The 16,660-nt window shown below is 40.0% G+C and overlaps 1 protein-coding gene across 2 annotated transcripts in view; it reads right to left on the bottom strand.

Annotated features, from left to right (window-relative positions):
• slc24a3 (solute carrier family 24 member 3) overlaps positions 1-15,967 on the bottom strand; it is a 121,080-nt gene extending 105,113 nt beyond the window's left edge. For both annotated transcript variants that reach the window (XM_087850418.1, XM_087850419.1), the window contains exon 1: positions 15,636-15,967. In XM_087850418.1, coding sequence (XP_087706544.1) covers positions 15,636-15,816 — 181 coding nt within the window. In that variant the 5' untranslated portion in view covers positions 15,817-15,967. The remainder of the gene's footprint in view (positions 1-15,635) is intronic.
• Between the last annotated feature and the right edge of the window lie 693 nt (positions 15,968-16,660).

Raw genomic sequence — 16,660 nt, 5'->3', positions numbered from 1 at the left:
ATATGTACAAAAACAGTCGTGGTACAGCTTCAACTCTGGGACCAAACCATGAAATTCTCCCTGCTGCTGCTTTCTCCTGAGAATTGGATGATCCTTTCTTTTCTTCTTCTTTTTTTTTTTGTTAGAAAGACCAGCTCATCATCGCCTGATGCCAACTTTAGTTTTTTCATTTTGTGTTTTTTGAGAACTAATTTTTACCAAAAACACAAGAGTTGTGTAGCGCTTTACACATTTGCCTAATAAGCAAAATATGAAATATTTGGAGGAGACCAAAATCCCATTGGGTTTGTGTCAGGAAGAGCATCTGTGCCAAAACGTGCCAAATCAAACATGCAGAGCTACCCGCTGTGGTGACCTTGTGAATAGGGGAAGAAGCAGACAGTACCTTCTTCATCTATCAAATTTGGACTCAGCGTCACAAAAAGCAGCTCCTATAATGAAGTGCTTTATGGCCATCAGACAAAGATCAGAGAACAGAGTGAGGAAGAAAGAAAAAGAAAGGAAGACAGACAAGCATCTGTAATAAAAAAGCAAATGAGAAAAAGAGAGCGAGAAATCCATAAATTGTAGTCTCTAATCAACACTAACAGCTATTTGACCGTTTCATTCATCTCTTACACACACACACACACACACACACACACACACACACACACACACACACACACACACACACACACAGTACTTGATAGGAACAACGTTCCTATCAAGTACTCACTTCATTTTACAACAGATTACTGCACAGACAGTGATGTGTATTTTCCTGCAAAGTGAAAAACACCCTAAACAGGCTACAAATGTGGATACGCATGGACTCGGTTGTGCACAAGAGCACCTGAAGCTCAGTTCATCCATGTTTAAAACAGAAACAGTAAAACGGAGAGGTTAAGCTTTGTGTACCTGAAACGTTTGCCTTTTTGCACACATTTCTATCAGTATATACAGGCAACTTTTTACTTGAGATAGAAGCCTGTCTGTTAGAAAAATCACAAGTTTCAGTTCATCAAATGACTGTTTAAGACTGTGTGAAGGGTGTTGCTTGTAGCGAGAAACCCACTGAGAATCATCACATAAATCTGTACATTCCCTTTAGATCTACCGAGTGTTTCAGTGACTTTTCAGTTACTCTTCTTTTTATTTTTCATTTTTTCTTTTGACCAGCACTTTCGCTGTTTTAGATTTAGATAATCTGTGATTGAAAATCAGTTTGGTTGGGCTGCATGAAGTGTGCCAGAGCAAACACGGCTGGTTACCTTGTTTCACTGAGAGAAAATGACGCAGACATGGGACGGTGAGGCAGAACAGCAAATAAATAAGTCAGCAAACAGGCGAGCTGTGCTTAAGTAAAGTCTGTGAGCAGGCTTCAGAAGACTGACAATAATACAGGGAAAGAGAGCATGAGTAAGGGTGCTGCACGTCTGGGATGCTAGGAAGGGCAAAAGGGTTAGAGCTACTGGGGGACATACCAAAATGATAGCTGAGTGCCACCAAAATGGAGGGAGGAAGAGGCAAGATGAGAGCGCAGTGGCCACTGCATGGAGGGGATGATTGAGAAAGAGTATGGCACAGCAGGAACAAATGGATGGATGGAAAAGGGAGAGAGCTTGTTTGTGCCTGGCTCAGATTTGGGAAGTGCTGCTGCTCTCAGGCTGACCCAAATGCAGCTGAATTAGACACAGTCCCGTGTGGGTGCGTAGGTCTGTGTGTGTTTACGGATAACAGTGGAGGTGCAATGGCTTGAGGTGGAGAAAAACGAAGGAGTGATACCGCGTTCCAGGCAGATGTCTCTCAGAAAATTACAACTGCGACACATCTCACTGAAAAAACATTAGTAAAAATGTCTGATCAGAATAATAATTTTCAGAGCTTTTATTCTTGAGCCTGCTTGTGTGTTGATAATATTTCAAGCAACATTTTTCTTTCTAACCAATTTTGTCTCTTTTTTATTAGACATTACAGTCTGTATGTCTTCATCTACCATCTTTATCCTGGTTTTGCTTGTCTGTGAAAGCTTTATTAGTTTATTCACTCTCTTTTAGCAGTATCTAGTTCTCAAAGAACTCCTGAGAAAACTATACTCTGATAGATGCCTTCATATTTGCATGCTCATAAAACAGCTGATTGGGTGTTAAGTGCGGTAAAAAGGCCTGCTAGACCGAAATGCCTTGACAGACCATGTTCTGGGAAGAGAGTACAACCAACTCTGCCAGGACGTGTTGCCTTTATGACCTTAGTTTCCAAACTAACCCAGAGCTTCAAAGCAAAGAGACAAAAGTTTTACTTGTCAGGACATGCTTAAAAAAAACCATTTAGTCCTTGGCCGGTCTTGAAAACACAATGACATATTACAGTGTGTCATTACTTATTTAACAAAAATGAAATAAAAGTGCAGGAGCAGTGTTTAAATGATTCAGCAGCTCGTAAAACCACCTTCAGCACCTTAAGCTGAATAGAATACGTATTCTGTAGGATTTTATAGACGTCTCATATCATTGTGGACAAATGTCTTCAATAAAGTGGTGCTTCAGATAACTGAAGTTTGCAGAAATTCAGCTATAAAGCAATAAACAATAGATTTTGTTTTGCTTTTTTACCTTTTTCAGCTTTAGAGAGAGAAGGGAAGACATGTGGCAAAGGGCCGTGCGTCGGACTCGAACCAGTGCTGTGCTAAAGAGTGATTACCTGCCATAAACTGATTTCCAATGTTTCCGTGTGTGTTTTTTATGTGTAATATCTTTACATATGTTGGTATATAGACTTAAGTGAACAGGGTTTACAAATGGGTTATACATAAAATATATAAAATTACCAGTGTTTCAAGTATCTTTATAACTCTGTGTTATTGTACTTACATTATAACCAATCCGGTCATTTTTGTCCACTTTAAATATGTTTACAGAACTATTGTTATATTTGTTGCAATATCTACTGTCCTCTTGGCCAGATTACTCTTAAAAAAGACATTTTTAATGTCAGCGAGATTTTTTTTTACTGGATAAATAAAGGATATATAAAAGTCACTGCCAAAAACTGACTGTGGCTTCTACCTACTTGTTGTTTGTGGCTCAAGATGACTTGATGTCATTCATGAGGGATGCATTTGCCATGTTTTACATGTTTCACATATTATAGAGCAACAAGTTATTTATAGCAGTTTAAATACAAGCAATCAGTTTTTGGCAAATACCGGGAATCAGATTTTGGCAGGCAATCACATTTTGCCACAACACCGGCTTTTATGTAACTACATTATGATTGTCTATAGGAAATACATATCACCTTCTCTATAAAAGTGGGAAGCAGAAGTTGTCACCTCTGTAATTGACAGTGACTGGCCCAACACACATGTTGTAATACGTCTCACACTAACGGCCTCAAATGTTAACTTCGCACACCCATGGGTATTTACCACACACACCTGCATGTGTGGAAAATATTCTTCCTGTTCTTTATTAATGGCGGACAACTTGATTGGATGAAAATTTCAGCTGGTGTTGGCAATGAGCCATCTTAGCCAGCTTCCAGTGGAACAAAAAAAATAGTCAGAGTAAGTTAGCGGGAGTTCTGAATTGTCACGGGTTGTCATGTGATACACGGAGAATTCAAATAATTCCAGCAGTTCTTACCGGCAAACTTCCAGGAGACAGACCATCAACTTTTGGTCATTATTCTTTAACTATTGCAAGGCTCGATTATCTGCCATTGCTTTAAAAAAAAAAAAAAGGTCCATTGGAGTAAAAGGAGATGACACAACTATTCAATTCAATGGCTCTGGGTGCACTTACCGCCACTGTCACCATTCTTTCAAGGCTAACTAGCTAATTAGTGAACCTGTCACTCAATCATTAAAGACACTGCCCAGGGAGGAGCAGGAGTCCATTTGTGGGAAATGTCAGAATTTGGCTGTTGGCTCCAGAGACACAACATGAAAAAATTAACATAGAAGTGCAGAGAAGAACCTGCCTCAAGAGCTAGCATGTTGAAATAGTATGCTGTTAGCATTTTTACAGTAATGTACTCTGAGGGTAATTTGGTTTGATGAGATGTAAATTATTAATGTGCACTCAAAATTTTTGAGATGCTGAAAGAGAAAAAGAATCAGTGCTGCTCCAAATTTGCAAAAGGTGCAATGTTTTTGACATCAGAGTTTTAAAAAATACTCAAACTAGATGATTTGTTAGTCAGCTTTTTGTAACCAATTACAAGACTCTACTTTTTTTCATTAATTGGTATTCACTAACACGATTCATTTTTAAACAATGAAGTAAGCAGTCATAATACACAGAAAAATATTTGAGAGTTTGGGCAGAAGTTGTGGTTTGTAAAAAATTAAGAAGAAATACTTCAGAATCTCCTTGATTTCTAGGACAGCTGTCAAACTGTTCCTTTGTTCAAAATGCAAGCTTTCCTTTAGTTATATCCTACACTCATCAAAGGCTTATTCAACTCACTCAACCTGCAGCCGCTGTTCACCTTTGCAAGTATATCTGTTCCTTAAGTAGTAGTGAGATCATTGCTAAACTAAAGGTTTCAATTCAATTCAATTTTATTTATATAGCACCAAATCACAACAACAGTCGCCTCAAGGTGCTTTATATTGTAAGGTAGACCCTGCAATAATACATCCAGTGAAAAACCCAACAATCATATGACCCCCTATGAGCAAGCACTTTGGCGACAGTGAGAAGGAAAAACTCCCTTTTAACAGGAAGAAACCTCCAGCAGAACCAGGCTCAGGGAGGGGCGGGGCCATCTGCTGCGACTGGTTGAGGTGAGAGAAGGAAGACAGTCAAAGTGGTTTGCAAGTGGGTAAAGCATGATGAAAGCATGATTAATAGTGGGCCAATAAGTTTAATAAGTTTTAGAAGTCCTCTGTTTTCAGAAATGAAATCAATACATCAAATTATACTCCGTGAGAAACAGAAAAGCAACTTCATTAAAGACAGAGAATTTACTGAGTACATCGCTGCAGTGAGGAAAAGTCGTGTGAAAAGAAGGCTAGCTGGTTATGCAGTCTCTGAGTGTAAGGAACATCTTTAAACCACTTCTCAGGAAGGGGAACGATAAAAAAACATTTAAAAACTTAAAAAGCGAAACATTTCTGACATGACAAGGAGCCAGACCATTGTTAACCCAGCAGGATTTGACAGAGATTATCAGCTACTGTGCTGTATTGAAATATATTGGGGGAAAAAACCCAAAAAACAAAACAGACGGATGACAGATGCAACTCCTCCTGGACCCAAACATTAGGAAATTCTTTAAACGTGTTTGTTTTTATTATTCGTTTTTTTGGACATACTCCCGAAGGTTGAATGCAGCACCGTTCGATTCTTTCTCTCCCTGCTCCCTGTCTTCCTGCCTCTCTTCACTGTGCTGTCTATTTAAAAGTTGAAAAAAAAAACTTTCAACATAGCAAAGCTTTATTAGTATGGGATCAGAACAATGCCACCTTAAAATGAAACTGAAAAAAATATTGAAACTGAAAAAAAATATATTGTAACTGAAATAAATGCACTGAAAAATCTTGTATTGAAAGTGAAAGTGGAGTACCTCTGTCTCTCGCTAGCAAAGTTGACCCAGACAACAAAGTAAAGCTAGTTTTCGGCTACGAGTCCGACACGTAACCCAACGCATTAGCCAGAGGTCCCTTTACTACGGTTCAGTTTTATATACACGCGGAATAGTTTTCTATACGAGATTGCGGCAAAAAGTGCAGCCTTACCTAATGTCCACCCTACTGTTACTCATTTATATTAAGATTTTAAAATATAGTTGGTTTTGGTATGGCGAGTAGCCTTCAGTAATACTAATAAATCACACAGCAATAGTACATTAATGTAGCTGTGAAGTATTCAGAATCTGTCAGTCTGCCCCAGGGCAGCTGTGGCTACAACCATAGCTTGCTTCCACCAGTGTGTGAGTGCAAGAGTGAATGAATTGTAAAGCGCTTTGGGTGCCTTGAAAAGCGCTATATAAATCCAATCCATTATTATTATTATATTTAAGTCCTGTAGAAAGTTAAACATATATTGAGCTCTCTGGTTACTCTGGTATGAATGAGTCTGAATTACTTTATGATAAATAACACACTATTGACAAAATAACAGTGAAAGAATTCCAGATCACAAGTTTTTAGTTCAACATACAAGTAACAACCTTTGCCTTTCATCAGGTTTTATTTAATTGTGTCAGAGAAAACATCACGTGCTCTTCATGTAGCTGAGTACATTCAGTGTTTAAAACAGAAGTTGTGCAGGTCTGAGATCAGCAGTTTTCTACAACACTAAACTTAAGTACTGTTAATGCTGATGTATAGTGACACAGTTACATGAGTCATTAATCCTTTTGACTTTTTGTCTTTAAATTTATCAATAAAACAGCTGCAGCTTTCACTGACAGCACATGTGGTACTTTAACCTTTGTACTGATTTCATCACTTAATTTTGGAGTTACTACAGAGAGTGAAGATATACGATGATTTATCTGCTGTCACTGGGTGGTGCTGAGGTCTGAATCTGAGGACAGCTCCTGTAATCACAAAGAGAACAGAATCATCACAAACTGAAATATAAAGTTTATCTCTCAAATCTGAAATAAAGCTGATCCTTCTGTCCTCACACACTCGGGATCTGAAGTTCTTCTCTTACATTTCTTCAGTCCTACAGTTCTGCTGACAGCTGAACAGTTTATTTAAAAAACAAAAGGCCTTATATACTAACACATTTTCCAATATAATGTTTGGCACTTTGTAAATGGACATTGCAAAGATGAGATGATGGAGCAGGTTTCAGTCCTGGTTCAGTCTGCTGCTGCAGAAAATTAAACATTTGAATTTAAGCTGCCAAGCGTAACTAGTTGGTTTCAGTACATAAATATCGGGCTTTGCTATGTAATCCGCAGCTACTGACTAATGAGGGGTTACTGAAGTGCCAGCTTTTTAAAAGTTGGTGTTAATGTCGTTCCACATGTGGCAAGCGACAGAAAACACGCTGCTGTTTGCACATATTTAATAATCAGCTCTGCACAGGAGCAGAAGCAGAGTCCAGCCTGTTGCTCTTACAGTATAATACTCATAATAAAAGTACAGTAACCGTGGTTAGTGACTGAGCAGCCCGGTGCGTTTGATTTCTTTAGTCAGGGTAAATTCATTCACCTGCACGGGTTAGCTAAACGAACTTTACAAAACAATTTTCCCCCGACAGTGCTCATCTTAGCTAGCTAGCTAAGGACCTTAGTTACGGATTAGCTTACAAACACATTTAACTTACCGAAAATATTGCGGCAGGGTCTCAGGTCCTCCTGTCCGGTAGTCCAATTTACTGAAGAACACCTCAGGCTGTCACTTTGAAACAGTCGGTAATGTAAACGCTGGACCTCTCAGCATCTGCCATTCCCAAACAGACACATGCAAATTTGTCCGTGACCGCAGCCGCGTCATCCATGTTTTCTACAGTCATTGGTCAGCACTATAATATATCCAAATACATGCAGGTCGGAACCCCGCCCCTCAAACGCGCCCCTGGACGCCACGACAGTGCCAGCAGAGTGAAACTGAAAAAATGGATTGTAAGCAAAAAAAAAAAATTACAGTTTCAATGAATTATTTTTATTATTATTATTATTACTTAATTATTATTACTCCTTTAGTCAGAGACTGAAACACCCTCGCTGCAGGAAGGAGCGCTTTCGCAGATCATTTATCCCAACAGCAGTTAGACTCTATAACTCCTCAATCACGATGTCATAAGTCACTGGACACTGTGAACATCCACGGTCACCACTTCATGCATAATGGACCTTCCAAGATAAATAGTTTATGTCTTCCATATTTCCAACTATATCCATAATCACATACTGTGTATGCTACCATTGTATATAGTGTATTATCTTACTTTTTTTCATTGATTGTACTTATTTGTATTTTTGTATTTCCTTCATATATCTGTACCTGAGCTGAGGTGATGCAAAGATTTCCCCGTTGTGGGATCAATAAAGTCTTATCTTATCTTATCTCTTATTTTTCACTATCAATTTTATTTTCACTTTCAATACAATATTTTTCAGTACATTTATTTCAGTTACAATATTTTTTTTTCAGTTTCATTTCAACATGGCATCGTTCTGATCCCATATATTTACACTTTGATGGGACGCACTGCAGTTCACACATGCGTAAAAACACACACTGCTATTTCTGACTTGTCACGACATCGTTGTCCTTTCAGATATCAACAGTTAACTTGAAGTGAGAATAAAGCAGAATCATTCTTCATCTGACCCGCTGCTAAAGCTCTCTGGGCTGCTGCACTCAAAGCTGCTTTGACTAAAATGAATGCATTATTACTTTTTAAGAAAAAGCCCCACACTGCTCGTATTGAGTGCAAAGAGAAAGAGTGGTCACAAGTGGTCACATAACAATGAAAAATAAGAGAGCCTGCTTTGCCTTCAAACCTGACCTCGCTCCATCCCCTCCCTTCATATCCTCACACTTCCTCTCTGCCTCATGACCACATTTACTCCCATCCTCACTTCACCCGCCTCAACATGGACAACCCCAGCCTACTCCCACCTCTCTCTCCTGTCACCTCACCTCATCTTTTCTCTCCTTCCGCCTCCATTCCCCCAACCTTCTTCATCTCACTTTCTCCTCCTCCTCCTCCTTCCATCAATGCCACTGCTGTCCTCACTTGCTCTCGCTCTTCAAATCACCGCACCCCCTTCCGTCCCTGTTCGCTCCACTTCTGTCTCTTTTCCTTTTTGTCTAATTTCGCTCAGAGTCCTGAGGCTTTGTCAATTCAATTCAATTCAGTTTTATTTATATAGCGCCAATTCACAACAACAGTTGCTTCAAGGCACTTTATATTGTAAGATAAAGACCCGACATTATACGTCAGCACAAAATGCTCCGTCTCTGTTCCTCAGCTATCGTGCAGAAAGAAGGGGACCCGCCAACCCGAGCTTTACGTTATGTAGTGAGATCATCTAGACACTAATGCTGGATACCAGATACGGCAAGCAGCCATTAGAGGCTTCTCTATAGCATGAGCACTTGTCTGGCTGATACATCTTTTAGCTTTGTCACACATTATGAGGAGATGGTAGTGATATAAAGTAATATATTTAAACCTGTAGATAATAATAACTTGTAAATGTTATCCCATAGTGCTTTTATCCTGGATAAGCATGGCTTCTATACCTTGTGATTTCAGGGGTCAGATGCAGACAGATGGATGGATGAGGTTAAAACAAATAAAGGACAGGCAGAGAACGAGCAGAGATGAGGTGCGTGCACATCCACGTGCCAGTGGAACACACACACACACACCTTAACCACATGTTTGTGTGCATAAACCCAATGGGGTATGATCACAAACGTAAGAGCGAGTCCTGGTCTCCCAGGTGGGAATCCATGTAGGAACAATGAGCACATAGCTCCCTGAGAGGAAGTGAAACAGAGAGTTCGGCTCAGTAACGACACATTAATGCTGAAACAAGTAAACAAAGATGTTGGAATTAGAGGTCGTCAGCTGATACTGGGCCTCGTGCAAGACCAACTCCTGTAAAAGGATTTACTCTAATCTTGATTTATTTCAACACGCCATTTTTCCTACTAATGTGCCCACCATGTGTCTGTCTGTTTACAAAGCACTCTCCTCTGCCAACACTGCAGAGACGAGGAGGTGCAAAACAACGTAAATTTAATGATGATCTCAATTAACTGTGCAGCACAATTAATTGAAATTTAATCTCAGTCCCTTTTGGCATCCCACAATTAAATAAACACAATCAAAAGCACATTTTAGCACACAGTGGAAACTGACTGAGTCTGACTACACTATATTAATAGGTAAATACAAAATAAACAACGCTGAAACTAAACGTCTGGCACAGCAGAATGTAAAGGGCTTGTCACTTGAAGGGAATCAACTTGGGTTTTGGAAAATACAAATGACGTTAACCAACCAATAATATGCAGAGTGCTGCAGAACTTACTCAACTGCCAGAAAACCAGTGTAACAACTGCATGAATGCCAAGAAAAATAAAGCAGTGGTTGCTAACGGGAAGCATCTGACGTGGAATCAGTAACGCAGCTCAGTGTTGCAACAGAAATGGGCTGGTTCTGGTTCCTCCATAGCACTTTTCTACTCAAGCACTCAAAGCGAACATGCCTCATTCACCCATCCACACACAGATTCGATCTAGAATTCACAGATGAACCCATCACGGTTTAGTATCTGGCCCGAGGATATTTGGCATGCAGATTGGGGGAGCCAGGGAACCACCAACCTTCCGATTAGTAGAGGACACGCTCTGCCTCCTGAGCTACAGCCACCCCCTGGATACCAGTGTCAGTGTGATGTTTATATGGCAGTGCAATAAAAACTACTTGTCACACAAATAAATGAAGAAGCATGACAAATAACTTTTATCTCAATATTAATACTGTACAATATAAAGCGCCTTGAGGCGACTTTTGTTGTGATTTGGTGCTATATGAATAAAATTGAATTGAATTAAAATAACTGCGACATTCATTTTGGACGCAGTCATGCAGCCATAGTCATGGGGACTGGCGGGAGTTCATCAACAGTTTGCCAATCAATGCATTTTTAACTGGTATTCTTGTATTACTGCATTAAATCAATATTACCTTATTATAACAACATCTCTGCATTTAACAGAGAAGTTTGACTTTGATCTTTGTGTGTGTGTGTGCATGAAAGAACCAGGTGAATGTTTTGACTTAATACCACTTCAGCCTTTTCTGCTCGTATCTGTCCATCTGTGGCCTCTAATTACAGCTGCCTCAATCATTCATCACTGCATGTACACGAGGTTCTCCCACTATCACAGGCTCCCGTCCTTCTCATCACGATGGAAACTCCCAGTGTGTCTCTCTCCATGAGCAACAGCACTGGCGAGAGAGCTCTGTTGTGTGTACAGCAACATTGCATGCATTATGGAGGGTGGAAACCTTAATGAGGGCACAGTGAGGGTATCCTGTTGTCCCCCAGCCTGACAGGGGGACAACAGGATAATTGGACAATTGGACCATGGAGAAGTTCACCCAGCTCAACAATGTTGCGGCAGCTCTGACTCAAAAAGCTGAAATTCAAAGTTGGATCCCTGCATTTGAGAGACTTGCCAAGCTCCCTGCACATTGATAAAAGCTTATTTTTTACAAGTCATTTAAACACTTATCGGTCTGACTGAAAGTAAACTCAGACATTGACCACATCATTTTTCTGAAGCTGTCCTAGGAAGTTGCAGGGCTGACCTAATCACTCTGCATATCCGTCCAAGTATGCTTGAAATGCCAGTTTTCAATCAATTTAACCCTTTAAGACCTACCATAGAACCAAGTCCACCAGAGCTTATATTATATTTTTACATGTTGTAGTAACATTTTTGGGAGCATTTCAAGTTGATATACATCAATACAACCATTATAAAAGTGCAATAAACTACAAAAAAATTGAAAATCGTTTTTGTTTTTTTAACATATATTTCTAGTTAGAGAAATTTAAGAGGCTTATCCCTCAAAACTGTAAATACAAAAACGTTGCACAAAATAGTTTCCCACCACAGGAAATTAATTTTGAGTGTCTTCATAGTTTTATTTTTGAAATACACCAATTTTTATATACTGCAGGAAAAACGAAAATAAATATTATAATGCAAATTTGCAAAAAAGACAGCATATGCATCAAAATAAACTATTTCCAGCAGTGCAATATGAGTCCTATGCATCCCAGAAATGACACAGAAAGTCATAAAGTCAAACATAACTTTTAAAAACACCAGTATAGGCTCATAAGGCCCTGATAGTAAAAAAACTACATTTCCGCAAAATGCCGTCACTTCCGGTTTTGGGCAGGTCATGGCGGACATGCGATAGTTCGCGCTGATGGACGTAGCAAGTGTTACGAACAGCTGATCGGATCGGCAAAGCGTGTTTCTGGAATATTATGTTTTTGTTGCTGCAAGCGCTTTTTATGCAGTTTTTGCAAAGCCATATGTGGAAGGAAACTGTGACCGAGGACAAGCTGATGGCATAAGGTGTAAGTACAACTCCTCCGGTTTCATATGCAAAAAAATTATTGCGCTAGCTTATGTGGTTGCAGAGCTACCGGGATTTAAAAATAATTATGCAAAACGGAGCGTGCCCGCTCCAACCCGCTTTAAAGGGTTAAGAGAATCTGTGGGGCTTGACTATTTTCTCCTACTAAGAACATTCTTTTGAGCACTAGCAGGTTTCTCAGGAGATCCTGTTCTGTTGTTTGACTCATGAATATGGATGCACTCATCCAATCCTTTTAGGTCCAACACCAAGACAGAAGTCTGAATTTTTGGACAAAAATGAGCCCAAATGCATCGATGAGGCCCAAAACGTTTCCATGAACAAACACGTGTTCATAGCAAGTAAATGATTGTTCCACTGAAATGAAATGGTTAGAAACTCTTTGATGAGGTAAAGTGATGATTAAAATTGATCAGTCTAAAGTTGGGACTGGGAGCTTCAATGATTTTAAATGTATTATATTTGGGTGAGGGGGAGGTTAACAAGACGTTATTGATGCAATTATTTGCTATTTAAACTCTAAATAATGTGATATGTCTCTCTGATATTTTACTTCAATGTGTCCGTTTTGCTATCTGCAATCTGCATACGGACACACATCATTTCTACATATGACAAAGCACGTATGAACTTTAGGTCACGAAGAAGATGTGAGTTTGTTCTGTTAGAGAAGCTGAAACTGAGAAAGCAAAACAGATGTTTCAACCAAAGAAAGTCAAATAACAGTGTCTGCAGAGGAAGCCAGTGTACACAGTACATTTCTAGTACCACTTGTGGATAAGATCCAGTCTATTTACTGTACTTCAACCAGCCATGTTCAAAGTTGATCCAGCAATGATACATCTTTTTCTGAAGCATTGCCTAGGCTGTAGGTGTGTGACAATGCTGACTCCATCCATCCATCCATCCATCCATCCATTGTCTTCCACTTATCATGGACTGGAGGGGCGCTGGAGCCTATCCAAGCTGCCACAGAGCAAGAGGTAGAGTACACCCTGGACAGGTCGTCAATCTGCCCCAGAGTTAACACGGTAAACTTGTAAATAACTCATGAAAGAATAAAGTTACGTTGAAACCAAGCACACCATTGTTTTTCTTGTGACATTACCAATAAGTTTGATGTGTCACATGGCCCTCTTCCTATTGAAAAAACAAAAGTTGTATCCAAGATGGCCGACTTCTAAATGGCCACCATGGTCACCACCCATCTTGAGGAGTTTGCCCCCTCACATATACTAATGTGCCACAAACAGGACTTTAATATCACCAACCATTCCCATGTTATTCGGTGTATCCATATAAATGGCCCACCCTGTATTCACACTCACATGCACGCCTACAGCCAATTTAGAATCGCCAGTTAACCTAACGCCACAAACTGCATGTCTTTGGGCTGGAGCAGCCCGACTGGGTATTCTCCACATATTCTGGCTTCTTCTCATAGCCATTCTTGAGTGTTGATCCAATACTGGTGTTAAATTAATAAGCTGCAATCGTCACTGTAAGGAAGAGACTGTAAATTGTTCTCCATATGTGAGGAAACATCAGGTTTTACTACCTTTGTATAACAAAATGAAACAAATATGTAAATCCAAGAATATAAAAGCCCTGAACTGTTGGTATTTATGAGTGAAACATTAAATGTCAGAGGCCCCATAATAAATACAACGGAAATTCTGCAAACTACTATTATTCATAGTCTTTTTGCTGGTTTCTCCCTTCCCAAGCGTAATATGTGGAGCTCAAAGAATTTAGGTTACCATGAGTATGACAGAAGCTTCTCAGCATGTCACACCAAACCGTTCTCCTACCTTCTATTGTAGATACCGTCTCTCTGACCTAATGAGGGTCAAAGTGTCATACGTGTTTTTTCCCTTTGATCACATAAACTTGCTGTAGAGCTTGAAATGCCTCCAAGGTGAACCTCTGTGCGATGTTAACTGTGCAGATCTACATCTGATCCAAATGTCCGACGACTGCATCCATAGTCCCACACTAGAAAGAATCCCACGTCACCGATCAATAAACTGCATGCTGATTTCTTTTATTCAATTAGCGAATTGAGTATGAAAAATGCTCTCTTTGAAGTTCACAGCCCGTGAAAAGCATCAGTAACCATTTTTTTAAAATTCTATATTACTGACTGCTTTTGAATGAACTCCTCAGTTTCTCGACTGATCCTTTCAGAACAACATTTTACTTACTTTCATGATATGTGTTTATGCTGATGCTTACTGTTCTGTGGCTTCAGCAGTGGATGTAAAATAATCATACCTAAGAACACAGCCACTCCTTCATCAATTAAGACTTTAAGACTGACAATTAAGACTAAAAAAATTTTAGAACTTAAAAAATATCCCCACTGATGATGAATTTTTGCGGTCCATAATTACATACTTTGGACATCTGGCATTTTGCTAATGTTTCTGTAATCATTTCACATTCTCCCCATAGAAGCTTCGCCTCACACACACACACACACACACACACACACACACACAAGATCTGACTTTTCAGTTGCCAATTTACTGAAAAATTACCACTGGTAAGCCTTTGCTCAAAGGCAATGCATTGTAAGATTAAAAAGCAACAAATCTGGAGCGCTTGAAGAGCTATACAAGAAGATACAAGGAGCTATGTGTTAAGTTTAAATCCTCAGGATGTCACCAACCGGTCTGCCTCACTCCCAGCACTTGCCAGGCAGGTGACATGGACATAAACAAGACCTTATGGGAAAAAGACACGAGGGCAGCGCAGAACTAAATACAGACACTCTTCAAAAGGTAGGACTGATTATGACAGCAGATCCCTCAGAGGCCGGTCTAATGAGCATCCCACTCAGCTGCCATAAGCTTGTGAAGTGTACCGTTTAATTTATATTAGAGAACGTCAGCCTCAAGCTCGTCAGCGATCATTCATCAGTGTCATCAGAGTTCAGAGTGCCGGGTACATCAGCACCTCGGCCTATCAGCTGCAGCCACAGGGCTGTAGGAGGAGGAAAGTGGATTTCTGTAAAGCAATTCAGGCAACACAGTCACAGCTACCATTTCCAGGGCATTATTAGTTACAGATGCTGAACATGAAGGCATGCTGTTGTTATTTCGTTATTTACGTGACTGTACATGTGAGCTGATACAGTGCCCCAATCCAGCCTGATCTGTCTGCAGACATCCTCACGCTTTCTGCGGTGTATTTGTGGTGGTGAGCGCACACACGCGAGGCATTATATCAGCCTAAACGTTTACAGTGCTTACTTTAAGATTTGACATTTAATATTTTGCTATATTAGATCTCATGTTAATATACTCTAACTGTCCTGTTTGCGGGTTTTTTACTCTAAATGTTCCCAAAACTGGCTTCACTGTAGCGTCCTTAAAGGTTATTGTCACATTTAAGGAAACAATACGTACCAATGTTCTGTTTCTATGTTTCTCTTCCTCCGAGCAGCCTGTTGTTCCTGCTTGTGGAAAAACTCCGCATGAACGTTGTCTTTTCTCAAAAAACAAGCACTCAAACTAGAAGGAAACAGAGCTTTAAAGTGCCCCTCACCTGCTTTCTGTGCCACAGTCTTGAGCCCAACGACAACCCCCAGAAGTACCCCCGCAAAGCACATCTGGACGACGAACAACTCCTTTCGCTTTCTTCGCCTGGCTTTGCTCCTCCGCCGGTTCAGCATCATTCCTCCTCCTCCGACCGTCTCCGGCATCGCTTCAACCACCACACGGGCCATGGCGCTCTTCTCTCACGAGCGTTCCGGCGGTACCCCCGGTGGTGGTGCAAAGGTACGAGAACCTGAGGCGAGGAGGCAGAGGCACACAAGCTTACTGTACGGGTACTGAAGTTACTCGACGGGAGGAGACACGACTGGCTTTTGGATGGCTTCGTAAGGTTCACCAGACTGTGAAGGAAATACACATCCGGTTTCAAGCTTCAAAATAAAACTTATGGCTCTATTTTAGTTAGGTAGCAAAACATTTCCCTAGATAGGATCAAGTCATCTTTATTTATAAAGCACATTTAAAAGACATTAAGTGTCGGCCAAAGTGCTGAACAGAGGGATAATATAATAAAAAGAATTAAAATAGATCATATGAAAACATTATAGAAAACATTGTGAGACATCCATATATGTTTGTAAAAAAAATATGTGTACATGCAAATACAAAAATGTACACATTCACACACAAGCACACATGTATAAGTATACACATGCAAACATCATCCAATGAGATAAAAGACAGAATAGCTAAAACAGAATAAAAGAGGTGTCAGAGAGATCTGAAAGCCCTGGAAAATAGGTAGGTCTTCAGATTCGATTTGAAGAGTTCAAGGATGAAGAGGATTTTATAAAAGGGGGAAGACTGTTCCAGAGTCTTGGGGCAGCAATGGAGAAAGCCTTGTCACCTCCAAATTTGAACTGGGAAAAGCATCTGACTGGAGAAGCGCAGAGGTCGAGTGGGTAAGTGCAGGCTAAGAAGATCTGAAATGTAACCTGGAGCCAAACCATGGAGAGCTTCAAGGATTTAACATTATTTAAACTAAATTTACCTTTTTTGACGTCAAAACTGATATTT

The sequence above is a fragment of the Neolamprologus brichardi genome, chromosome 13 (assembly GCF_056152115.1).
Source record: "Neolamprologus brichardi isolate AB-2024 chromosome 13, ASM5615211v1, whole genome shotgun sequence".
NCBI classification, from domain to species: domain Eukaryota; kingdom Metazoa; phylum Chordata; class Actinopteri; order Cichliformes; family Cichlidae; genus Neolamprologus; species Neolamprologus brichardi.
Note: the sequence above shows the minus strand (reverse complement) of the source record. Positions and strands in the feature narration are given on the sequence as shown.